Source organism: Marmota monax, unplaced genomic scaffold, assembly GCF_021218885.2.
Source record: "Marmota monax isolate L192 unplaced genomic scaffold, Marmota_monax_Labrador192_F-V1.1 WCK01_AAM20220418_F8-fsc00217, whole genome shotgun sequence".
NCBI classification, from domain to species: Eukaryota; Metazoa; Chordata; class Mammalia; order Rodentia; family Sciuridae; genus Marmota; species Marmota monax.
In genome coordinates this window covers 2,631,258-2,658,272 of record NW_026692031.1, presented here as the reverse complement: position 1 = coordinate 2,658,272, position 27,015 = coordinate 2,631,258, and the positions used below count along the sequence as shown (strand labels likewise).

The 27,015-nt window shown below is 43.5% G+C and overlaps 1 protein-coding gene across 1 annotated transcript in view; it reads right to left on the bottom strand.

Moving 5' to 3' along the window:
* Positions 1-27,015, bottom strand: part of LOC124099125 (SHC-transforming protein 3) — a gene marked incomplete at its 3' end in the record, with an annotated part of 133,523 nt that overhangs the window by 45,209 nt on the left and 61,299 nt on the right. Inside the window, exon 3 of the mRNA XM_058582686.1 lies at positions 1,576-1,639. Within this exon, the coding sequence (XP_058438669.1) occupies positions 1,576-1,639 (64 nt within the window). The remainder of the gene's footprint in view (positions 1-1,575; positions 1,640-27,015) is intronic.

The following is a 27,015-nucleotide window of genomic DNA, read 5'->3' as shown; positions in this document are numbered from 1 at the left end:
ATGAACTGTCTCCAAAAATAACTTTTTATGGAAATTTCCTACTAAAAGGGGAAAAAAAAAAAACACCCTCTTCCATGCTTGCCTTAGGGGACACTCTTTGTGGCTACCCTGATTCAGTATGCCCAAATCGCAGCACTTTGCTTCCAAGATAAATGCTATTTCTTTTGATCTCTGTGCTGATTTGTCTTTTTTTTCAAGTCAACACTCCTGAAAAAGTTATTTAAAAATAGAGATGCCCAGGCCCCACCTGTGAGATCTGGGTCAAGTGCACCTGAGGTGAAGCCCAGAAATGGGCACTGTTTCTTCCTCCTCCCACCAAGAGGACCATGAGGGTAAGACTTGTTAGTACCAGCCATCTTTGGGAGTGAATTTCCCTATCTCTGTTCTCAGACACTTCCCCGTCCCTGAATCCAAGATTCAGAGCCTCTCTTGGTCCTCAATGTCTGCAGGGGATTGACCAGACCTAAACTGGCACACCTGTTAATGTCACCCACGTTCTTTGCCTGTTCTCTCTCTCCAGTTGACCTGGAGGTGCATGAATGTCCCCCATCTCTGAAGACAGATACAACCTGGTGCCCTGGGAATAGCAAAGCCAAGCTCACAAACTGCCCAAATGATCTGGAATGGCTCAGCCTCCAGAGCCGAATCGGGGTTCTCTAAAGTATGCTTTCCCCACAATTCAGTCGAGTCCTAGAAAGACCATGATTGTGGGTGCCAGTTAATGAAGTCACTAGATAATTAACTGAAGAGGGTTTTCTCTGATTTCTCTTCACTAGGATTTTTCTCCCTCTCATGAAATCATGTTCAGGGTAAAAAGTTCTAGCGCTGAAGTTGAACACTCAGGCTCTGGAGCAGGTGGTGTGGGCTCCACCTAACTCCACCACCTGCTCATGTTCTGCATCTCATCTCATCTCTGCATCTCATCATCTGTGACGTGAGGATTTCCAGTGGTGTTGTGGAGCTAGCTAGTATCAGCTAAGGAGACCCAATTGGACATTTATATGAGCTGGCTAATATACAAATTTCTTAAACATTGAACTTATACAGACTCACACTTAAATAGAACTCATCTCAAAAGCAGACCATAAATGCCCAACACTCCATATCCTAATGGTTTTGTTGCATAAAATATGAACTCTGCCTTTCAGGTTATGTCTACTGTACCTTGGTGGTACAAGTACTGTGTAGTGATGTGTTGCTGTACGTCTCTTTCCAGACTCCATTTCTGGAGATGCCATGTTAAAAGCTTGCGCTCAGCACATGGAAGTATTTACACCACAGAAATTGGCAGATGCTGCAAATTCAGCGCTTCTTGTTCCCCCTCTCAACGCTGCCTGGCCAAGTGTTTGCTGCCCTTGCTGTCTTAGGGTTTGAGCCACAGGGAGTAACCAAGGTTTCTGCTTTTGGACAGCTATGGCAGCTCACTGTCCCCAGCCACGTGAGGGAGCAATCTCAGCTCTCTTTGCTTGTAAAAACAACAAGGGCAAGGCTAGGGGAAGAGGGCAAGGAGCAGTTGTGTGGTTGAAGACCCTGAGAGGTGAGAGAGGACCGAATGGAGGAGACAGACACGCGTACCTTTCTCTTCTTGAAGGCTCCTTTGGCACCGGGTACAGCTTCGCACACACGGCTGATGGCTTCCCTTAGGAGGACAGGGAGAGAGATCCATTTAATCATGTGTCAATCAGCATTATACACCCCAGAAACTCGCCACTCAAAAGCCCACAGAAAATAACTGCCCGCTTCTCTCAACAGAGAAAATAGACCTGCCCTCCACGGCTCCTGTAAAAAGTGAGACTAAACAAAACACAGACAGGTCAACTTAGAGCTCTAACTAGCCACACTCCGGCTCTTTTTATCATGATGGTTGGTGCTATCAGTGTTATATGACCAATGACACTTTTTTTTTCTTTTTTCCAGTTGGCTGAGAGTCTGTGTTTTAAAATCAGCACCCTCAAGTGTACTTTTCCCAGGGTTATCTTCATTGCTGTGGTCAGGGCACTAGGGCCAAACCTGATTAATCAATCAGCCACCACTATTGATCAACATTCTACTGAAGTGAGTTAGAAAGTAACTGAAATAAATTTGCTCCTTGGAGTTTGATACCCAGCTTCTGCAGTTATAAATACAGACAGTCCTGGTTTACAGTGATTCAATTTACAATTTTCCGACTTTACCAGGGTGTGAAAGCAATACAGAGTAAGTAGAAACCATGCTTGAATCTTGAATTCTATTTTTTTTTAAGTTTTAGGCTTTCAAAATATTTTGTTTTGCTTTTCATTAATATGCATTAATTATATGTGTATTAATGGTGTCCAGTGTGATATTTCCACACATGTATAAAGCATGCTTTGATCAAATCCAGCCTCCATTTATTAAACCCCCTTCCCAAATGCTAGTCATCGCTATCCTACATTCAGGTGAATATTTTTAGCTTTCCCAGATGAAAAAGGTATTTGTCCTTCTGTGTCTGGCTTATTTCACTTAACGTGCTGTCACCCAGTCCCATCCATATGATCCTCTCTGGGGTTGCTGGACAGGGGCGGTGAACCTGGGCTCCCAGTCTGCCCTTGGCTGGAGGGTGAGAGACCACCACTCCACAGAGTGCTGTTGCTATGCTAGCATCTTCCATGAGTCTAACTGATGCATTTTCCACTTACAAAATTTTCAACTTATGACAGATTTATAAGTCCAGAAGAAGCTGCACCATAAAATCAAGAGTTTAGAAGAAAAAGAGCTCCTGATGTGTGTAATTGAGTCAGAGATGAGGCTATGTGCAGGGTAGGTCCTTGGAAGAGCATTGGTTGAGCGGCTACTGCGTGTCAAGCACCATCCTGGTTCAAGGAGTCAAAGAGTATCCTTAATGTTGAGGGACACTGAAGGGGGACCAACAGGACAGGGGTCTCACAGACGGGTCTGGCCACACTTGGGCAGGAAGGCAGGGAAGAATGGAGTTAAGCTAAGACAAAGGTTGCTGAGGTGCACATGCAGGCAGTGGAAGCCTATGGTGAAGGGGACACCCGAAAGCAGACAGAGTTCAACTCCGTGACTCAGCCAAGGTGAGGAGTGACAGGGAGACAGGGTGAAGGTGGCTTCAAAATCAGGAGCCCAAAAAGGAGATGCACCGAGGACTTCTCAACTCCCACAAAAAACAAAGAGAAAATATTTCAATAGCAGAGAACAAATAAACAGAGATCTGGAGAAATGATGAATGGAAAAAAAAAAGAAAAGATAATGGTCCTCAGCAACCTCCCACAAACTTTGCAAACTAAGTGCTTCTTGCATTTTTATCTATCATCTGGAGGACAATTAATCACTATTGCAATGCAAGGCTCTTAGGAGAAATATGTCCTTGTCTAATTAGGCAAGAGCTTGTCTCAACAAGATTCCCATTTGCCATTCAATTCATTGTAAAGAGTGGGGAAGGAAATATTTTTCTAGAAGTTCGGATGCCAAGAAAACTATATGAATCATCACGACTTGGAAAAAGTGAAGAAAGAAGCCAATGATTTTGATGCTTTTATGCTTCCTCCGATTTTTTAAATAATATCCCAACTTTGGTTCTAGCAAAACGGTCAAATACGTATCACCCAAAATACTGTCTAAAGGTAAACTCCTTGTTACTTTTAGAAGAAGGTCACATTGTCTTTTTATAGAATCATAAAAACCTCAGTATCTATATTTTATCTCTTTATTTAAAAAAAAAAAGCAGGTCAGTGACCCCCTGCACTATGCTTATTAAGTGAATTGATATATTTAGCTCAGTGCAGCTGCTAAATCTCTGATGGTCCCAGCAAGCTAGGAAAAAAAAATGCTATATGCGGAATATCTCCCCTAAGTCATTCCTTAAATATCCCCAATAATCACTGGATCTCTTTTTTCATTTGCTGACATGGAACATAAGAGAGTGGGAAAAAAATCAGTCTTAGCAACAGGATACACGCTACCAAAGGCCTGGCCTGCTCGGGCCATAGGACTTTTGCAACAGGCTGCTATTCTTCATGTGCTGGAGAAACTACACATCAGCATTCAGAAGGGATTTCAAAGCCCTGCAGAAAATAAACTGTTCTCTCCAACAGTGGTCTCACAGAGAGGCACACAAGGGTCTCAGGGCACATGGAGACACTCAATCTTTTGTCCTTAAAATTTGCAAATGTAAGGAGTTTCAGAAATTGCTCAGAGCTCATGCACTCAAGAGAAGTCCTAAGGATCCCCCTTGGGAGCCTTTAGAATCCCCAGAGGTTTTCAAATCAAGCTGCTTTTCAGAAAAAAGGTTCTGCCTTCAGAATTGGCATAAATTCATTTCTAATGCTCATGTGCTAATATGTGTGTGCGAATCCTCATTTCAACCCGGCTGATGGTATCTATTTCTGTTTGAAATAGAAATGTGACACAACTATTAAAAATCGCAATATTTAGATGCCTGAAATTAGTAACTTCAACTCCAAAGTCTAATTTTAAATGTAACTGTTCTCAATTTCCTTGCTGTTTAAGCTCAGTGCATCTTAGCAAGAAACACCGTTTCAATTTGTTCATTTAGCAATAATTATTTAGCTTCATGTAATTTCATTTAATCCCCATTTGAATCTCAGGTACCAATTTTGCCCTGTTTTTAATAACAGAGTTTGCTTCTTAACATTCTGTTCAGTACAACACCATTTCAGTAAGCCAGACCCTGTCCTCAGAACTCTGCTAATACGAAAATGGAACATTTGGCAAACTCTGTGGTCATCTGAAAGTAGCCAGAGCCAGCCTGCCACCAATGCTAACCCTCAGTTCCAAGATTTTACCATTTTCCCCCATTCAAACTAAAATTCTCATCATTAGAGCCAGACTTTCAAAAGCTCATAGTTTGTTTTTTGTTGTTTTGTTGTTTGTTTTTTGAAATGCAGAATTTTAAAATTGAAACCTTGGAAGTCATGTGACACTATCTCTCAGCTCATCTGCCATCTCATGACTGGCCACACAATCCCCAGATACACATGTGAGCCGCCTACAGGCACACACACACACACACACACATACACACACAGTTTTTTGAAACAATAAAAAATAGAATAGTAAAACAAATAAACACATGTTCCAGCAAATTGAAATCAATTTCACAAACACACAGACATAAAGGGAGTGATCTATGTGATCTATGTGATAATAATACACATCAGTAGAAAGTCAGCCAGTCAGTGGCTTCTAAGAGAGTGGACAGGTACCCAAGGAAAAAACCAAGCTGAGTTCCTCTCTCATGCCTTAAATGCAAAAAAATCCTAGACGGATTGCAAATTGAATTCATTTGTGAAAAAAACCCTAAAAGTACTAAATGAAAACTGGGAAGAATTTATTTTTAATTATCTTTGAATGGGAGGATGATACAAAACCCATAGAACATAAATATTGACACGAATTATAGCATAAAAATTTAGGCCCAAAGAAAACCATGGAAACATTTCACAGTCAAAGAGAGAATTATTTTAATGCAAGTCAATAAGGAAAATATCAAAAGCCCAGTGGAAAACTAAGCAAAGGGTAAGGACAGAGTGTTCACAGGAAACGAAGTACAAATGGCTTTTGAAAATAGGAAAAGGTTCTCGGCTTTGTGCACAACAGAAATCCAAATTAAAACCTCCCTACTGAAGCTGCATTTCCGTAGCCAAAGATGAATACGTGGTAATACTTTGTAGGGACAAAGGCCCTCTGCATTGGTGAGTAAGGAACTTGACATGGCCTTAGCCTGCCATGGTCAGATCCCTGACAAATGGAAGGTGCACAAACCCTTTGGTTTGGAAGGACGTTTGCTCTAGACTTGCTCAGGCCAAATGACTTCACACACAGTTTCTAACAGACTGTCAGGAAATAATCAGCAATTATCTCTAGAACCCAGCTAGCTCAACTATGGCACAGCCACCAAACAGACCACAACATGGCCACAGCCCCTCACGTGGCATCAAAAGTGCTGTTTCTGCTACTCTCACCCCACTCTTAGCCTCCTTTAATCAGATACATGTTCTCACAAGTTGTTCCTGCAAAATCACGAGCACCTTCCATACTACAAATTGAGTGGGCAGCTTCTGTCCTCAGCTGATCTTGTCCACCCCCGGAGCTCCTGGATCTCTCTCTCTCCCATGTGAGTTTCTTGTCTCCTCTGAGCCCCAGGGCTCCCTTCGCCCGTCTCCTCCCTGGAACTTGAGCGAGTGGAATGAATACATGCAGTTCCAGTCAGAACTATCTCCCCCCTCCCACGGGCCCTTGTCTTTTTTCTTTCTCTTTTTTAAAGTAAATGTGCATTTACTTAATTTTTATGTTTTTACTACTACATTAAACTTACACGTAATAGTGGGGTGCGTTCAGACATTTCAATCTCCAGGACTTTCCCTTCCTCTTTCTATGTGCTCCCCACCCAGAGGAAGCCCCCAGGCACACCCTGAACCCAACCCACTCACTTTCAAAAAAGAAAAAGTCCTCAATCACTTATGACGACAACCCCTCCCTCTCCATTTTTCCCAGCTACAATAAAAACATGTCCAACTTTGGCAGAACAGTAAAAATCCTGAACTTCAACAAAAGCCGAAAAGCCCCTCCCCTTCCCTAAGTCCATCTGTGGCTGGAAAGTTCAGGTGGCCACAGAGGAATTCTGTCTCCTAAGCGTCTAGCTGCAGCTCCTGACTCCTTAGTGGGCTGGAGGGTGAAAACAGGGATGGATACAGAGGTGAGGGTCAGGCAGTGAAATGGACTGCTATAGCCCTGGGCCCTCTGGTTAGGGCTAAAGTTTTCAGCTGACTCCTTTGCCCTTCTCAGGCACCTGCTTGATTCTTTGAAGTCTCCTCCACCGGAGAAGGCAGTAGTCCTCCCTCACCCATAGTTTCATTTTCCATGGTTTCAATAAGTTGTCTGAGGTCAAATGCAGTTCAAAAATGTTAAATGGAAAGTTTTTAAATTTTAAATTCCACACATTCTAAATTGTGTGACATTTCTCACCCTCCTGCTCCAACTCCATCCTATCTAAGACATGAATCCTCCCTTTGTTCAGAGTATCCATGCTGTATACACTACCTCCCCATTAGTCACTGAGTAGCCATCTTGATATCAGATTCACTTTCATAGTATAGAGGTGCTTATGTTCAGATAACACTTATTTTACTTAATATTGACCCTACAGCACAAGAATTGTGAGGTTAGCAATTCAGATATGCCAAAGGTGACGCCGTCAAGTGCTTTCTTTAAGTGAAAAGGGGAAAGCACTCGATGGTATTTTTTGAGAGAGAGAGAGAGAAGAGCACATCCACTGGACCATGGCAGGCTGAAGTCTAGACTGCAGAGGGCTAGACAGGGCTACTCGCTGCAGCGTGGAATCTGCAGACCAATGGAAACCTTGCATATGCTCATTTTCATTCCCAGTCTTTAAGAATTTCTTATCTTTTTGGAGAAATATATCCTCTGAGATGAAACACCAAAGAGTAAAGAATACAATTCCACAGAATCTGCTTCCCTAGTTGCAAAGGTGTAATACAGGAGAAGCAAGCGAGCTGGCCCCAAAGCCTCTGTGGGACCTGACATTGCTGGGCCTTGCTCTAAGTGCCACTGAGGTGCTGCCTCATTCAGTCCTCAACCATCCTAGGGAACTGGGAACCATTTAGGCCTGTTTAATAGATGAGGAAGTGAAGGCGCAGAGACAGTAAGTGACAAGCCCAAGGTCATACAATCAACAAGTGCCTGAGCCCATCGGGAGCCCAGGGACTGTGATACAAGTGCCACAGATCCAGGGGCTCCACAGCCAGCCTGGGTGGGGGACCCAGGAGGGACAGTGCTCTCGAGATTGTGCACGCATTGCCCAGCAAAGCCATCCCCCGCAAGGTTTGCAAAGTTAGAATCCTGAGAACCAGAGTCACATAGGAGCTTTAAAATCGTGAGCATCAATTCAAGTCCTCCAGGGAGTGGAGGAATGAGCGTGATGTGATAGAGCCTCTGGGACCGGAAAGCAGGGCTGTGATGTTGAATATCTGCCTTGAGAGGATTCTCCAACCATGGTGGACAGTGGGATGGGCTTAGCAACGAGGACCGTCCATCAACATGCACAGCATGAGGGAATCCTGTTAGAACCAGACAAACACAGCACATGCTGTGGGCTTGTGTCTAGGAAGGGCAGAGCAGCCTATCGCGAGAAAGCACATCAGGGGTTCTCTGGTGGAAAGGGGAGGATCATGGTTGCAGGGGACTCCAAGAGACCTTTAAGGATGTTAAAGATCTTTGCTATATCTTGAGTGTGGTGATGGTTTCACAGGTGTACACGTGCATCACACTTACCCAGATGCACATTTTAAAAATTGGGAGTTGGGTTGGGATTGTGGCTCAGTGGCAAAGCGCTTGCCTCACATGCATGAGGCACTGGGTTCAGTCTTCAGCAAAACATAGAAACACATAAATAAATAAATAAAGTTATTGTGTCCATCTACAACTAAAAATATATATATATCTTTTTTTAAAAAATGGGGGTTTAATGCATACCTCAGTAAAGCACAGTGGGGCGACTATATATAGTTCACAATTATATATATATATATATACATATATATATATATATATATATATATATATATATATATATATATATATATATATATATAATATTTTGCCCTGAAATGGCTGTCATAAATTTACTAATATTCATTATTTTCAAGTAGCCAATATAATGACATGGTTGATGAAAGAGAAATTGTGTACCAAACAGCCACCAAGACCTATTATATATTTTATGAAGATCTGGGAGACATTAGTTAGCTTGAAGTTTCCAAACAAAGAAACACAAGAGAGAAATGCTAATGAACCTGATTTGATCAGAGCATGTGGAGTACATGTATTAAAATACAACTCTGAACTTCATTAATATGCACAAGTATTATGCTTCAATCAGAAAATAAATGCAATTTAAATAAAACACCACCTCGTCATGGTGATGTGATATTGTCCCACAAAATCTTACTTGGTTTTTATTTTCTAAAGAAAAAAAAGAACACCACACACACTGACAGTCTCATGGGATTCCCATACTGTGCTGGGTAGAGAGGAAATTAGAGACTGGAATACAAGTGCCCAGAGGTGGTCAAACGAAAGGCCCTGGGCAGAATCTACCTGGGCCCTAACTAGCTGTGTGGACTTAAGGAAATGACTCAACTTCCCTGAGCCTAAACCTCTCCACATGTAAAGTGAAGATAAAATATGGCAATTTTGCAGATTAAATAAAGTGAAGTGCTTATCACCGATCTTGGGGCAGAACACAGAGCCCCTGTCTCTCTCACACACCCTTTGTGACTATACAAAGCCCCTCAAAGCCCGGGAAACCTGTCCCCAGCCTCTCCTCCTGCGTCCAGGAATGAGGAGGCCCTGAATCCTTCTCAGACCTGCTATCCCTGAAGATCCCCTCCCACTGAGCAAACCTGCCTTGCTTCCACTTCCCGCCAACAGTACTCCAGGTCCAGCACCACACAGATCCTGCCCCCACTCCAGGACCTACTTTTATAGATTTGGAGGCAGCTCTCATCCCTCTACAAAAATCTTTTCTAAGAGCAGTGCCATCTGCCACAGCAGAGGGTCACAAATCATGGTTCCCTGCTTCCTGGCTGCCCGTCTGCAGGCACTCCCACTGCCGTGTTCTGAAGGTGATTTGTTCCCACCAAAACTCACGCTGAGGCTCGGTCCCCAGCGTGGCACTGTTGAGTGGTGGGGCAGAGGGAGAATGTTTGGGTCCTGGGGTGGCGTGCTTGTGTGTGGATTAATGCCTTCCGTAAGGAAATAAGCCAGCCCTCTCGGGGGCCCCACTTTCACCTTTCACCCCCACCTGCTGGCCCTTCTGTTTTATACCATGTGTGGAGGCAGCACAAGGCCCTCACCAGGAGATGCTGGTGCCATCTTGGACTTCCAGCCTCCCGAACCAAGAGCAAGAACAAGCTTCTATTATTTATGGACCACCCAGCCTTGGGTATTCTGATACAGAAACAGAAAATGGACAAAGTCACTGAGCATTCTAAAGGAAGAGGACGGAACTTCATTCACCACCCAGGGCGCATCTTCATAGGTTTGGCCACTGGTTCTATCGCTGCCACCTTGGATGACTGACGTGAGCAAGTTTACACACACAAAGAACTCACAGACAACGAATTCCCCAGAGGTTCTACCCCTACAGGGCATATCTCCCACCCTGTACATGGGTAGGATTCTTTGTAGCCCAAGGGATAGGAGTTTACACTTCTCTGTGAAACTGAGGGAAAGCCTGAATCATCAACCATCTCTTCTTAGTTCTAGAATTAACCTTCTTGACCTTACCCCAAACCCTATCCTCAGAGAGGTGGATTCGACTTGCCCTGCTCATAAATAAATTCTGTATGAGTGTGTGTGTGTGTGTATGTGTGTGTGTACGATGCTGTGACTGAACAAAGGCCCTTATACGTGTTAGACAAGTGCTCTACCACTCAGTTATATCCTCAGCCCCACTCTTTCTGATTTGCAAAACTCATTTCAGTGACGGACATACTGCCTGCCACGGAACATAGGCCTGGTCTAGTAACATAGGTCCTCAGTTCTTTCCTGCTGGAGACCCTGATTATTCTAGCCTATGGGGTTCTTTTGCTATTGTCAAGTATTTCATAGATTCCTAAGCTCCTCCCCAGTCACTAATTTTATCAGCCTTTCCCTCCAGTAAAGACAGTTGATTGCAGCAAGGCTGAGAATGTAGCCCATGGTATAGCATGAAGGAACGGCTGATCTACTAGGTTTTATGATGAAGAAGGAGTCATCAGAAAAATAGCCAAGAAAGAAGAATTGAGATTTAAAAAAAAAAAATGGATGTCACAGTTGCAATATGTAGAATATGAATAGACAGAGAACAAGGGATGGGCACCATCTTAGAGAAGCCAACAGGGCTCAATGGCACCCAGTTAGGCCTGGGAACGGAAGGTGGCTGGGTGAAGAGCAGGCTCAACAGAGAGAGAAATGGAAGGACCATCTGCAAAGAACAAGGGCTGGGAGGTAAACAGGCCATCACAGGAGGAGCGGGACCATCCCACCAGCTAGAGGAGACAGACCACATGTAGTCTGGTACGTGTGGTATGGCCACAGAGGCCTCAGCCAGCTGGAGGTGCTTGGTAATCAAAGGGCAGGGGGTGGCACTCACCTAGAGGATGGTCACCCACCATCTAAGTTTGAACCAATTCTGAGCCAACATGATGTATAATTGAGTGCCCAGTTGGACAGCACGTCAGGTTTGCAAATGGAGATGGAGCTGAGGATGGGGACAGCCTGGAAGGGAGGTGAGTGAGGCTGGTGAGGGTCAGAGCCGGAGCACTGGGTTCCTAGGATCCAGGCTGAAGAGGGTGGGGACCTGATGTGCAGGAAGCCTCAAGTTCCCAGGCAGCATCTGGAAGTTCAAAGGCAGCAAGACAAGGCTGCAGGATCAGGAGGAGCCTGCTGCCACACTGCCCGAGAAAGAGTCTGCCAAAGGTTCTGACTGCATCCTGCTGCGCTCAGGGGTAGACTCCAACACAGAGAATGAGACCCTTTGCACTCAGTCTTCTGGATTCGCTTTTCTTTGTAAAATGGAAGCTAAATCATCTTGGGGAGCCTCCATTAGCCAGGGCAGTAGAGACACAAGCCAGGCTGGCTGCCACAGTCCTGTGTCTGCTGAAGCACCCAGAGGGAAAGTGCATTTCCCACAAAGCCTTTTCCTGCAGGATTCTGTAGGTACATGGACATGGATCTCAGAGGCCACTAAAACTAGGTCAGACAACAGAAGGATTTCAAATGCAGCCCTGTTTGCAGACCTCAGCTACAAAGATATGTCATCCGTAATTGTTCCACGTGAGGCCTAATGGGTTTCATCCAGTTTCTGTTTAACTCAACTTTATACAGGTGTTTTCAAGGGCACAAACCCAGAGAAGGGTTTGAGTGCTGAGCTCACCTCTTAGAGACACACACTGGCTTTTAAAAACAGGACCCAGGATGCTTTAACTCTCAAGACTTGGGGGTTAGAGCAATGCTTCCCCAAATGCCTCCCCATCTGCCCTGGAAAGAGGCAGAGATACAAGGGTGTTCCTCAGTAAGGCCCTGGGATGGCTGGGTCCACAGCACCCCATCTGACGGGGGCTTCTGCATCCATCCCCAGACCTCAGTTTGTGAGGGATCAACAAACAAACCTATCTTTGGAGCCTTCTGTAAGGACAAATGGCACCATCTATAAATCCACAGAACGAATAAGCATTAACAGGGTCCAGGAAACATCAATTAGCTATTAATGTCATCAGCAATACCCAAGTCCAAACTGCTTGTACATGTCATCATTCAGAACTGCAAGACACAGAGAGAGAGAGAGAGAGAGAGAGAGAGAGAATTATAAAGACCTGGTGGCTAATTCTGTCCCATTCCACACCCGTTCTTAGTGAGCACAGTCTGAGTCAGTCAGACATATGGTCCCAAGGACCACATGGTCTGTACAAAATCATAGGAAAATAAGCAGCCCCATGTGTAAGCATGAGCTACTGTAAAGTCCATTGTTGGACTTGTGTTCCTGGTTTGATGACGATGATGATGATGGTGGTGGTGGTGGTGGTGAGCCAGACACAATGTGAAGGCTGCCAGGTAATGTCAGATCCCCCTCACTGCCACCTGGATCCACTGGGCACACGCACCCAAATCCACGCTCACAGACATAGGTGGAAGCCATCAAGTGGCTCCAGACATCCCGGGCTACCCTGCACCAATCCTCAGCCAGTCCTTGGTGAAACCAGAATCAAAAGTAATTTTCTGATTTCCCAATCCAGGAGAATACAACAAAATCAAACACCTAAGACTCAAATGGTGGTCAGGGAGCGAATACTTTTTACCCAGAGTAACTGACATCACACCCCCCTGACTCCTGAGGGCAAACAGCTGCCATATGTCAACATCCTTTCTCCACGCCAGCCCCTCTGTGGGAGGAATAAGTGACGTGGAAGTTCTGTGAGACTGACCGGAGTCAGAACCCCTATGCATCAAGCTGGGCTTGATCTTAGGACGGCCACCTCCACTGGGGGCTGACCTCAAGAGCTCCTCCAGGTTCTCCCCAGGCAACTGTGGGGCCATGAGGGCCAACTCAGCAGTCAGAGAGGAGAGGGACACCCTGGGTTCCCACACAACTGTTCTTTTGGTGGTCTACTGGGCTCATCCAAAAACGTCCACTTAGGGAAAGGGAATGAGGTGGTTCAAGGGATGAAGTTGCCCAAACTGTGTTGTATGCACCTATGAACGCGTCACAACGAATCTCACTATCATATATGATTATAACGTACCAATCAATAATTACTGTTTTAAAAAATCCTCCTTTGTCAGAATTTTATTAATCACATGACAACTCCGGAGCATTATTACAACCTAGCTCTAGAAGACAAGCAATGCGGAATACAAATGATCAAAGTATAAATCCTAGCAATAAACACTCTGGGTTCTATTTTTTTTTCAAAAATATTTATTTAATAGAACAGAAAGAAATACAGTGCAATCAACAAAAAGGCTCCCCGACAGGCACCATCAGCAACGGCCAGGCGTGGTACATTAAGGAGTGGGAAATGTTGACGGAGCAGCCAGTGGGGAAGGGGACCCAAAGAGGGCAGAGGCCCGGGGAGGCTGCAGAGACATCAAAGCCCAGGCAGGGGACAGAAGTGCAAAGAAAATTCCAAGCGCATCATGAGTCCACAGCTCCTAGAGATGGACCCAGCAGAGGCCCCGTGGAGGTAGCCAGAGCCTGGGAGGGCAGAGCACACCTGCAAGGCAAAGAGAAGAGACAGGTTTAGTGTTAATCAGTCACTTCCGAACCTTCCTGGGGCGGGCTCATGGCCAGGCAGAAATGCTCTCAAACTTGTGGCACAGTCGCAGAACCTGCCTCTAAGAGTTCCCTTTTCTGACGGCTCAACAGCACCTGTCCATCATCCCAGAGATGCTCTGCTGAAAGGCTCTGCAGAGCTGTGTGTCCATCCCAGTCCCCGTCTCTCACCTTTGTGCAATTCCATGTGGATGCAAATGATAGGAAGTCCCCACTGGTTGAAGTGGGGAGGGAAAGAGCTAGAGCCCTGACCACCTTCTCTAGGTCCATCTACACAGTGGCCAAGGAGGTGGCACCACCATCAGCACCTCCTGAAGTGAGGGTGCAAGCACCCCCAAGGTCCATAGCAAATGGGAGGGAGAGCCAGGGTCAGCACCCACCACCCACCTGCGATCTTGTCCAGTGTGCAAATGAGCAGCAAGAGCAGTGTGTTCATCGCACCCTTGGAAAGCCCCCGGCTGTCAGGAAAAGTCTAAACCTCCATGCCCTGACTTTAACAGTTGCCCTCAGGTCCATACACAAACCCACAACACACCCGAGCCAAACGCTCAGCACCAACGAGCACCAAGGATCAGTGAGGCCCTGCAGATAGCATCTCATTTAATGTTGAACCCAGTATCAGGTGCAGACTTGCCCCACCCATCTGTGGGGACCTGTTTATCTTCACCAGCTTCCTCTCCTCCAGAGGCACAGAGAGGTCACCCCCTGGTCAAGACCACAGAGCCAGTTCTTGCACGGGGTTTGGCCCTTCCAGTGGACTCAGCCTGCCTTCCTGGGAGTCAGATGAAGGCAAAGGGCTTGGGCTTGCAGGAAGGTAAGACACACGAGGAACAGGCCACCTCTTGTGCTGTGTGGGCTCAGAACTGACCCACAGAATGATGATAAGTGGCCAAGGATGATACCCAGCCAAACATCTCCCAATGTGGCAAGAGCTTCAAAGAAAGGCAACGGCTCAGGGCCTTCTAGCGTGAGGCCAGAGCTGGAAGTGTTTTTGCACCCTGAGCACAGGCAGAAGGGACTGAGGTCAATGTGGCCAAGTGGCCCTGCCATTTTCCTGCCCCATGAGGGGGTAGGGAGGCTTCCTTTGGGAAGCAAGGCCTGCATGGGGCTTTAGAGGCTGAGAAGGTGTGAGAGGGGAGGTCATGGAAAGCACATAGAACAACGGGAAGAGAGGTCAGGTTGGGCTCAGTGGGACATGGAGTGGGTGGGCACCATGGTATAGGAACAGTGAATGGAGTGGGTGATCGGGAGAAGGCCCCCGCACCGGCCACCCAAGAAAACAGGCAAGAAACCCCATAGGTAGCATCCTAAATGCTGGAGGGGGTGATCTTTCTAAAGAAACTTAAGGGGAAAAAAAACTACTAGGTACTAACAGGAGGGTTTGGTGATGTAGAGGGAAACAAGAAAGAACTTTTACTCTGAAAGGAAGGTAATGGCAGTGAAAGATAGGATCCTCATGCACATAGGACAAAACCATATGAGACCTGGGTGGACAAGCCTCACAAGTCACAGACTGCACGAAGAAAAGCACCGAGTTTTATCAAAAGATACAAAGCAAGACCTGAATACGTGGAAAGCATGTCCCAGATATAAAGACGGAACATTAAATGCGAATTCTTCCTGCTATGGTTTGCCTAAGTGATCCCCAGAGGCCTTTGTGCTATATAGGATTGGTCCACAGCTGACCAATCCCAGCTGGTGCTCCTGGGAGGTGGTGGAACCTTCGGAAGGCGTGGCCTAGTGGGAGGTCTTCTGGTCATTAGTGGATGCTCTCAGGTCCCTGATGAGGTATTGGGACCCCAGTCCCATCCTCTGCCTCTCTTTTGCATGCCAGCCATGAGGTGGACAATGCCATACACTGCCACCATGATGTCCTGCCTCAACCCAGGTCTCCCCCCAAAACAGTCCTAACTCATCCTGAACTGGACCCTCCAAAACCATGAGCCAAAATAAGCCTTTTCTCTTTTTAAGCTGATTCTCTCACGTTATTTGTTACAGTAGCGCAAAAGCTGACCAGTACGCTCCCTGAATCAATAAATCAGTCTCATTCAGTCATAATTGTCATGAGATCTTTTTGCACTAAACAAGGTTAGAATGCATAAGAAATTTCAAAAATCATGAAGAAATTATGAGAAGCGTTCAGAAAGAAAAGCCAGGGTCAGTGTGTCCCGCCAGAGAATAAACGTGACTATAAACTACAAAAATCAGAACCATAGAATCTTGGCATACAAAAAAAAAGATAAGTAGATGGAAATAAAGCACTTCAGAAATGGAAACAAGTGTGTACAGGAATTTGGTATAGAATGAGGTGTCACTTAAATCCAGTAAGGAGATAAGGGCCTCAATGGTCATCTTATTATGGCTGAATTTTTTAAAAATCCAAAAATCAAAAGGAAATAAAGAAAGGTATCATATTATTAATATGATCTTACAGCACAGAGATACTTAAGACAGAAAAACTATAAGTCATAAAGGGAAGGTTGATAGTTAAACCTGAATAAACATTTTTAAAAGGCATGGCAAGATATTTCCAACATATATAAAATATGCAAAAAAAAATCCCACAAATTGATAAGAAAATAAGAGGAATCCAATAGGAAATGAGTGAATTATGCAAACAGCTGATTCATAAGAGAAGAAATGAAACCAGCCATCAAAATGCATGTGAAAAGGCATTTAGTTTCCTGGTACACACACACACACACACACACACACACACACCCCTGGCAGCAGTGGGGGGGAGGGGGTAAGGGCATGGCCAGCAACTACTGTTTGACAACAAAACTGGCAAAAACTGACATTAGCAACACTCAGTGCTGCAAAGCTGTAGGGGAAAGTCTACTTTCCTAAACTGCTGGTGACACCAAGGATTTAGGAGGAGCCTGCAGTAGCCCAAGGTGTGAACTGCTTCCAATAGGAACTAGCTAGCTCTAGAGCATGAGGCATAGACACAAGGAGAGTTCACACAGCATGACTGTGTCACGCAAAACAGGGGTGGTTGACTCTACCAGTGCAGCCATAATGTGCAGCTATGAAAGATAAGGAGTCAGTCACTTAAGGGTGGGCTGGGGTGGCTGGGAATGTGGCTCAGTGGTTAACCACTCCTGGATTCAATCCCCAGCATCAAAAAAAAAAAAAAAAAAGATAAGAAGTTAGACACAAATGTTTCTATCCATTGGAGGAGGACTTGTATGTGACTGTGAACACGTATGGATTTAAAAAATGCAGAAAGACAGCCACTAGCTTATAATATGGAGCACCTAGATCTTTACTTTCAATGAGCATCTCTTGTTTCAATAAGAAAAACCCATGCTAAAAACAAAATAAATTTGCCCTTGTTGATGTTATGTCAGTGGAACATTGTAATTCATTCCTTTTCATTGCTGAGTAGTACTCCCAGCATGCACATATCAAAATGTGTTCATCAGTTCACTTGATTGACAATTGAGTTGAAGTTTAGATTTGTTACAATAATGCAGGTGATTAAATCATGGCATGCAATTATCAACACACATCAAATTGTAAGCTCAAAATGAATGGACATACTGTGAACATAAGTTCTCCTTGCTGGGTCATATGGGAAATATATATTCAGCTTTATAACTAACCTGTTTACCTAAGTGCCCGGGCCCTTTGGCCTTCCTACCAGTAATGACACACAGTGACTTGGGAGACCTCCAAAGCAGTATGCTGAGCTAAGGAAGCCAGACACCAGAGACATCCTGCAGAATGTTTCACATAAAATGAAATTTTGCAAGAGGGAAAATTATCATTCCAGAAACTTCTGTGGTCGCCAGAGGCAGGTTTAGAGAAGGCGACTTACTGACCGCAAAGGGGCACAAGGGAGCATTGGGAGCAGGTTGGTACCATGATAAGCCCTGATGGAAGTGGTAATTAAATGATTGCTTACAATTGTTAACACACATCAAATGGTACACTTAACATGAAAGGATTTTATATATGCAAATCAGACCTCGATGAAGCTATGGAAACATTACAGCCACAAAGTTTCTTTAATAAAACAAGGAACATAGTCTACCCTGTGACCCACCAATTGCACACTGAGGTATACATCCAGGAGCAATGAGTGCGAGGATCACCAGCAGCTACCCACACAGCCACCCTGTGAAGTTATTCACACTGCAATATCAACAAGCAATGAAATCTAGCAAAGTACAGGGACAGGCAGCAGCATGAAGGAGGGACACAGACAAATGATGAGGAAAACAGCACACAGGTGACACGTTGTGTCTTCCCAAATATGAGAAGTTTAAGGACAGTCAAACCTCTGGAAGGCCAGTAGGCCCCTGTGGGAGTGGTCAGCCCAATGGTCATGGAGGTGTTGCTGGCTGGGAGGGTCCAGGGGGGTTTTCTGGGGCCTGGAAAGGTTTGATCTGAGTGGAAGTTGCTCAGTGAATGCTTCTAGAAAACTCCATTGAACTTAACCTTCACAATGGGTGCACTCTACAAGAGGTGTGCTAGAGAGCTCCACAAATTGCTTAAATCCAAAAATAAAAGTAAAACAAGAAAACCAACCAGGAGGATTAGGTCAACATTTGCGATGGCATAAGGAACCATGGTTGTTTTAAAAGCTCATGATAACTACCTTGGACGTCACATCAGAATGGCCACCTCTGGTTGTTTGATTTTGCAGTGCTGGGGGTTGAACCCAGGGCCTTGCACACACTAGGAAACGCTCTACCACTGGGCTACACTCCCAGCCCATGACATGGTTTTAGAGAGCCCTAGTGGAGGTAGCAGAGGTGGAAAACATGACCGCCAGCCCCTGCAGTGAAGACAGGGGCCTGGGAAGGCCTGAGGTAGGATGCAAGAAGGCAAAAGCCCACCAAGAAATTCCAAGAAGAACGTGCACATGTGAAGACAATGACTTTAAGCCTGGTCACCCAGCAACGTCATGGTGGGCCCCAGCAGAGTCAGCAAGATGGAGAGATTATAAAAATAATAATACCCAGAACTCATGTTCATAGAGTGTTTACTGGGTGTCTAGCCTTGACCTATGACTTTGCAGGCATGAATCTTTCAATATTGGAAGAATGAATCATCATGATCCTCATTTTATACTTCCAGTATTTCTGGGACCCAAGCAAGTAATGATTTCCAGGAACCAGACAGGGTAAGTAGAGCGCCCTAAGGTCACACAGCTGGGAGGTAAAGGATTGGAAATGGACCAAGTTTGGAGGATAAGCCCGTATGCTGGAAAAAGAGGACAAGCTCAGTTTGGGACCCCTAAAGAGCATCATGAGCAAATCTTCTCCACCCGGAGAAGATTCAATGCCAACTCACAAAGCAAAGGACTTGGGGATTGTTGGTGGCACTGTGGAGAAACTGGAACCTTGCATATGGCTGGTGGGGATGTCAAATGGTGCCATCGCTATAGGAAACATCAGGCAGTTTATCAAAGTCTTCAACACGGAATTACCATAGGACCCAGCCATCCCGCTTCCGGATGTCTATACCCCAAAGAACTGAAATCAGAGACTTAAACAGCTATTTGGACACTCATGGTCATAGCATCATTATTTATACTAGCTAAAAGGTAGAAACAACTCAAATATCCAGCAACTGATGAAGAGACCACAAAATGTGCTGTACAATGCAATATCATTTGGATTTGAAAGGGAAGGGAATTCTGACTCTTGATACATGAATGAACTTTAAGGATACCACAAGTAAAAGCAGCAGATGCAAAACAACAATGACTGCAAGATTCTGCTTCCAGGAGATATTCCAGGGAGTCAAATTCATACAGACAAAGGAGAATAGTGGTTGTCAGAAAATTAAAAAAAAAAAAAGAGCTGTTGTTTAATGGGGACAGTTTCAGATCCGCAAGATGAAAGGTTCTGTGGCTGGACACTGGGGACGGTTGCATAACCACATAACTGTACTTAACGCCACTAAACTGGACACTCTTAAATGGTTAACAGGTCCATTTATGAGCTGTGGGCACAGTCCCAAGGGTCTTTGCTGCAGCCTGGGGTAAAGCTATGGCATGCACCCACCCACGAGCTGTGGACAGACAGACTGAGTTCTGTATTGGTTTTACCCACTTCCTTTATTCTGGGCATAAACTTTCAGTCTTCCTTGTCAAAATCATCATCCTTTTGCGATGCATTTTTATGCCAATCGTGATAGGATTCTTGCCTAAGGCTATAAATAATTCAGCTAAGGCACTTGCAACACTAAATGGTAAGATGCTTCTCGTGGGACCTCCTCGGCAGGCAGCACCCTTCAGCCCGGCCTGCCCTACGCAGCTATTAAAAGGCTCCGTGGGCGTCTGGCCACATGTCAGGAAGCTCTGCCTCAGATGTAAACAAACCAGAGCTAAAAAGTCATAAATCACGTATAGAGAGGCACATCTTTTCAGAGAAACTGGTTTCGCTCTACTACACACAGATATCAAATACAGATGAGAATCATATTCAGATGAAAATAAGAATTCACTCCAACATGTGAAAAAATGTTAACTGCTGCTAATCAGGGCGTGTGACATGATTCAAGACTCCCTGAAATCTGGGAAATCATGCCTTGCTTGAGTCCCAGCAGTACCGGAAGCCCAGAGACCAGGAAGCAGACCCCGTTCAAGGTGCCTCCAAGTGAGCTCTTTGCCTTGACATGGCTTCCGCTAAGTGTCCAAGGTCAGGAAGCTGATTTCTATCAGCACTAAATGGATAGATGAAAGGGGTGGCAGTGGTAATGCGGACACACGCAGAGTTAACTAATATAAACTGTGATTAATTAGAGTCACATTAAGAGAAAAATGTGGAGCCCCAGACTTATATAAAGTGTGATTGCAAAAGTATGAAAATCAAATCTCCCAATGCTGGACATTGAAATTCCTAAGATTTCTATGGTGAATATTATGTATTTTATAATGAAATAAGATTTATTTTTAAAGCATGTGGGTTAGCATAGAAAGAACAGGGGACATTAACCCCCAGGAGACACTTAGCAAAGTTTTTGGACAGTTTTGGTGGACATAATATTGTGGGGGTGGGAGTGCTACTGTCATCTCAATTCTCCTACCAGCACCCTTTCTGCAGTGCCTTGGGCTCCTGCTGCCCAGTCGACCACCTGCAAGGCCTGAATCTGTAATGTGAACAGGTGAACATGCACTCTTTAGACCAAGACGAAGGTGACCCAGGAAGACAGGCGTGCCCTCAAAACCTCTAGGGTACTTGCTCCCACCCTCCCCCAGAAGACGACAGGAACTCCAGGCTGCAGGGTCACCCTGGACCCCTTCCCTGTCACCTGGCTTTCTTAAAGGTACCAGGTTGGGGGGCAGGGGGCGGGATTTGAGAAAGAACGTGGGTGGGAACAGGAGGGGCCAGGATGGGTCCAAGGCTGGACGTGAACCAGTGTTCTTAGTCACTTCACACCCATTTTCTGTTCTAGGGACAGAGGCAGGGGCAGAGGGACCTTGGAGAACACATGATGTCAACAGGAACACGGGATTTCCCCAGCCTACGCTGAGGGCGACCTTTTCAGAGCAGGTACTAAAGGCCTTTGGACAGACCTTGGGGTGGCTGGTGTTAGATGCTTCACCAGAGGGGGCGCTGCAGAGGCCCCCAGGGTGGGGAGGACGCTCAGCAGCCAGCCCTGGGCCCCAGCAGCAGGCTGTGCGGGAACCAGTCAGAACACCAGTCAGAGCTGGGAATGTGGCCCCGTGGTAGAGCACCAGCCTAGCATGTGCAAGGCCCTGGGTTGGATCCCCTGCACCACAAAATAAATAAATAATGAAAATAATTTTTCAAAGACACAAGTCACAAACCATCTCCCAGGAGGGTAGGCAGACTCACACTCATTATCATGAAAAATGCCCTGGAGGCAAAAAAGAAGGGAAAATTACTTAATCTAACTTTTTTTTCCCCCTTGCAGATTCTTATTTCTGCTGCTTCATGTTTAGCCATTTTCCTGAAAACTTAAGATTCCAGCCTTTCCCATTGGACAAGGAAGAGGCAGGGAGAAAATACTCTCAGAATTCTGCATGAACAGTGGGACCATCTGCTTCCATGGACAGTCTGGCTCATTACTGGGACAACTGATGAAAGTTAGGTGTAGACTATTATTATTATGTTCTCTGTTAAGGTGTCTGGGGACCACTGTACTGTGGATATATAAGAAAACACCACTGTTCTCAGGGAATACACACTTAACTAGTTAGGATGACTATTTAGCGATATCATGATTTATTATTTATTTATTTATTTGCATCAGGTCTCACTGAGTTGCTTAGGGCCTCCCTAAGTTGCTGAGGCTGGCTTTAAAGTCATGATCCTCCTGCCTCAGCCTCCCAAGCCACTGGGATTACAGGCCGGTACCCCCACACCTGGCTCATAATTTATTCTTGAATGGATCCAAAAGAAATTTAGAGCTGGGCAGAATTCCTTTGTCCTGCTCTTAGACCTGTTATATTAATTTAAAATCACACAAGTGTTTGTAAATGCATAGGAACGAATGAAGGATAAAGCTATACTTAATCAAATCAAAGATGCGATTGATTCTAAAATAGGTCATGCGTCTTTGATGTCCCACAATAAAGGAAAAATACAGTTATTAAAAATGTGGCATAATACTTTCCTATTAATTTAGAATGTCTCTTCTAGGCTACGAGAGAACTCTTTTAGATTTATTATGAGGAGGTTTTATTACACATCCCTCTTCTGCATGTATAAAAACAAATACGTAAGGGAAGTAAAGAGGCTGAAGCATTCTTGCAACTTCTTCACTTTCTGCTTTCAGCATTTCAGAATCCCTTTTGGGTTTAGAATCGGGTCTGTGCTTGTCTGTGCAGTAGCATCCTCCAAGCCATCAAGCATGTAGGTGATACAGCAGCTTTTCTAAAGAATGCTCCATGAGACAGGACTCTCGCTCCCTCTGCAGTCATTTAATTGGGCGGACATGAGCCTCCCCTAAGTGTGCGCATGCTCAGGAACGTCTGCAACCACACAATGGCTACCAGCCTGGAAGAAGGAGATGCATAACACCACAGATGTAATTTCAGAGGTTCACAATAAAACGTGAAAAGGGTGCATCTTGCATTTGAAAGGTGACCTTGTCAAGTTAACAGGGTTGGGCTTGTGGAAACTGTTTCTTTCACTCCAATGTTGTGCCAATAAAACAAGATCATTTGTTGGCATTAGGTCTGAAATAGAAAAAAAAAAAAACAGGAATCCACCTGATCCGCAAAATATAGTTATTCTGTCTAAATTTCGTGCCTGGTTTTATTGCCTATGTTTCCCAAGGCACAAAATTATCCACTTATTTGTTCAGGTCTAAGAAGCTTCTCTGCTGTAAAATGCATTAATTGACCCAAATGATATTAATCAAAAGCCTATACCAAGTAAGGAAAAGACAGACTCAGAGGATGCCATACAGGAGTTCAGAATCTGATAAGGTGCCAGGTAGAATTAATATGAGATACACTTTTGTTTTTCCAAGCATTAATATTTCTGAAGTTGTTCTGGGCCAGGTAGCAGTTATGATGTTGTTACCATTGCCTACAACTCATAATGGGTATCATTAATTTTGAAAAAAATTCTAGATTGGAGAATTTTTCAAAGTCAGGTTTACTGAGATATAATTTACAGAGGGTAAAATTCGCCCTTTTTAGATGTTAAGTTCTAGGAGTTTCTAAAAGCATGTACAAATCAGAGGTGGAATATTTCCATTTTCTCCCCAAGCCCCCCACTATCTTTCTTTTTTTTTGTAGCCAATACCTTTTCTAACCTCCAGACCCTGGCAACTGGTGACCTGGTTTCTGTCTCAATCGTTTTACATTTCCCAGGATGTCCTATAAAAGGGTCATATAATATGCAGTATTTTATATCCAGCTTCTTTCACTTAGCAGGGTGTTTTTTAGCTTTATTCGTTATTGTTGCACAGATCAAAATTTTATTCCTCTTCCTTGCTGTGTAGTATTCCTTGATACTGATGGGTTGATACATCAACTGGTTGTCTATTCTCTGATAGACAGATAATTTGGACTGTTCCCAGTTTAAGGCAACTATGAATGAAGTTGCTACTAACATTCAACACAGATTTTTGAATGTTGTGTGGATCTATGCTTTGATTTATCATAGGGAAAAAAAAGTAGAGGTGAGATTGCTGGGTTATGTTTAATGACTATTTAATTTCATAAGAAATTGCTACATTGTTTTCCAAGGGGACTGAATTACTTTACATGCCCAGCAATGATGAGGAAGTCTCAGCTGCTCCACATCACTGCCAGCTCTTTGTGTTGTCGAGAGGTTTTGTTTTGCATCTGCCATTCCAAAATATGTGCTGTGGTAGCTCAATATGGTTTGAATTTGTGTTTCCCTAATGACTAATGATAGTGTCTTTTCAGGCACTCATTTGCTATTTTCTTTAGTGAAGTGCTGTTCAACATTGCTATTTTTAAATTGGTAGTTTCTTTCATGATTTCATTCTATGTTCTGGACACAAGTCTTATCAGATATGTGTTTTATAAATATTGTTGCCTAATCCATGATTTGCCTTTCATTCTTTTAAATATATTACAAAGATAGATTTTTTTTTTTAATTTTGATGAAACCAACTTGTCAATTTTTCTCTTTTAGGATGTGGGTTTTATGTGTCCTAAGTTCATGGATGTTTGCCTAATGCAAAGTCACAAAGACATTCTCTTATTATAATTCTAGAATTCTGTACTTTTAGCATTTGCATTTAGGCATATGAGCCAATTTAAGTTTGCTTTTGTCTATGGTAGGAGGTGGGGATGGGAAGTTTTGTTTTTTTACAGTACTGGGGATTGAACACTGGAGTGCTCTACCACTGAGCTATATTCCCAGCCCTTTTAATTTTGTCTCTGAGACTCGGTCTTGATAGGTTGCGGACCCTGGCCTTGAACTTATGATCCTCCTGCCTCACCTATTGAAGTAGCTGGGTTTAGAGGCGTGTGCCACCGTGCCCAGTTTGGATGGGAGATTTGTTGTTATTATTATTGTTCCTCTGTATTTTTCCATATAGCTATCCAATGGACATCTTGGCACCTTTGTCATAAATAAATTGTCATATGCGGGTATATTTCCAGGATTTCCATTCTGTCCCATTTATCTATGTCTGTCCTTATGCTGATGTCAAACTGTATTGATAGTTGTGACTTTTAATATATATTCTACTTATGTTGCTTTTTCAAAATTATTTTGACTATTCAAGGTCCTTGATTTTTCTATATGCATTGAAGAATCAGTTTGTCAATTTCTACCAAAAGCTCATGGGGACTCTGATTGGAATTGTGCTAAATCTGTACATCAATTTGGAAGACAGTCAACATTTTCATGAAGCTAGATCCACAAACACAGTTTATCTCTCTCTATGCTTAGATTTTCTTCAAATTCTCTCACCAGTGTTTAGCAGTATTTAGCACAGAAATTCACACATTTGTTAAAATTTAACCTGGTACCTTTTATGTTTTTTTTTTTCATGCTATTGTAAATGGTCCTTTTTTGATTTCATTTTTAATTGATCTTTGTTAGCATATACAAATGCAATTGATATTTGTATATTAACCTGGTATCTTGTAAAGTTCACTAGTAGTTCTGGTAGCTTTTATATAGATTCTTCAGAATTTTCTATGTAGATAATTGTCACTTATATCAACTGCAAATAAAGACATTTCATTGCTTCTTGTCTAGTTCATATGACTTTTCCCCCTTAATGAACTAAGATCTCTAGTACAATGTAAAATTAAAATAGCAAAAGTGGACATCTTTGTCTTGATTCCCAATCTTCAAGGGAAAAATACCTTTTTCACCATTAACTATGATGTTGACTATAGGTTTTTGTGGATACCTTATTATTATGTTGAAGTTTCCTTCTATTCCTACTTTTTGACAGTTGTTTATGGGGAATATATGTTGAATTTTCTCAAAATCTTCTCTGCATCTATTGAGATTTTCATATAATTTCCCTTTTTTAGTCTGTTAATAGAATTACATTGATGAATATTTTTAAATATTGGCCCAACTTTATAGTCCTTGGAAAATACCTCTAGAACATGAGGAATTAATGGCTGGATCTAATTTGCTAATACGTCATTAGGGTTTTGTGCCTACAGTCATGAGTGAGTTATTTATTTATTTATATATTGTTATAGTGCCTCTGTCTCGCTTTGGTATCAGGATAGCCTTGGCCACACAAAATCAATTGACAGTGTTTCTTACTATTTTCTGGTATACAATGTACAGAATTACTGTTACTTCTCCGTTCAATGTTTGGAACCATCTGGTCTTAGAATTTTCTCTATGGAAAGGTTTTGGTTTTCTATGAATTTAATTTGTTTAGTAGATACAGCCTATTCAAATTATCTGATATTTCTTGAGTGAACTTTGATAGCTGCATCTTTCTAGGAATTGGTGATTTAGTCTAAGTTGTCAAATATGTAAAGTCATTCTTCACACTCCTTTATCATTCTTTCCGTGTTGGGGTAATGTCGGACGATGTCCATTCCTTCACTCCTGATATTGGTCGCTTTAATTTTCTCTTTTTTTGATCAACCTAACTAGGAGTTTATCACTTTTAAAAATCTTTTTTTTAAACCACCTTTGGTTTCAGATATTTTCCATAGTCTTGTTCCAAGTACAATTTCATTGATTTCTTTTTTTTTTTCCCTAATGCGCTTATAATGGCCTAAAGAGCAATAAAATTTAGGGAGGGAAAGTTGAGACAGCAATGATTCTGAATCAAGAATCATTTCAGCATATTCAGACCCTGAATCTGAAGACATTTTTAGGAACACCTTTATTTTAACATGGGTTACTTAGTCTTAACAGATATACAAGCCTTATAATGATGTCCATCTATGTCTAGGATAATCCACAATATCTTTTTCAATATACACAAGTTGATTCTAAGTCATATGGGAGCATTGTGTCATATGTAATAGGCAATGGGTTTGTTTGGGGGGTTTTTTGTTTGTTTGTTTTTGTTTCTTGGTGTTTATAAAATAATGAAGTATCCTTCAGTAGATGGTATCTTAGAGTTGATGACAAATGGTCTGTGTCTTCAAAAGCCCAATATGATTTGCAATGAGGTAAAAGTCTGCAGATGAACTAAGACCAAGTGGTCTTAGAGCTCAGGAAAAAAGCAATGTTTGTGGCTCAAACTTGGGTTGATGAAGGATCAGGAGAAGGGAAAGA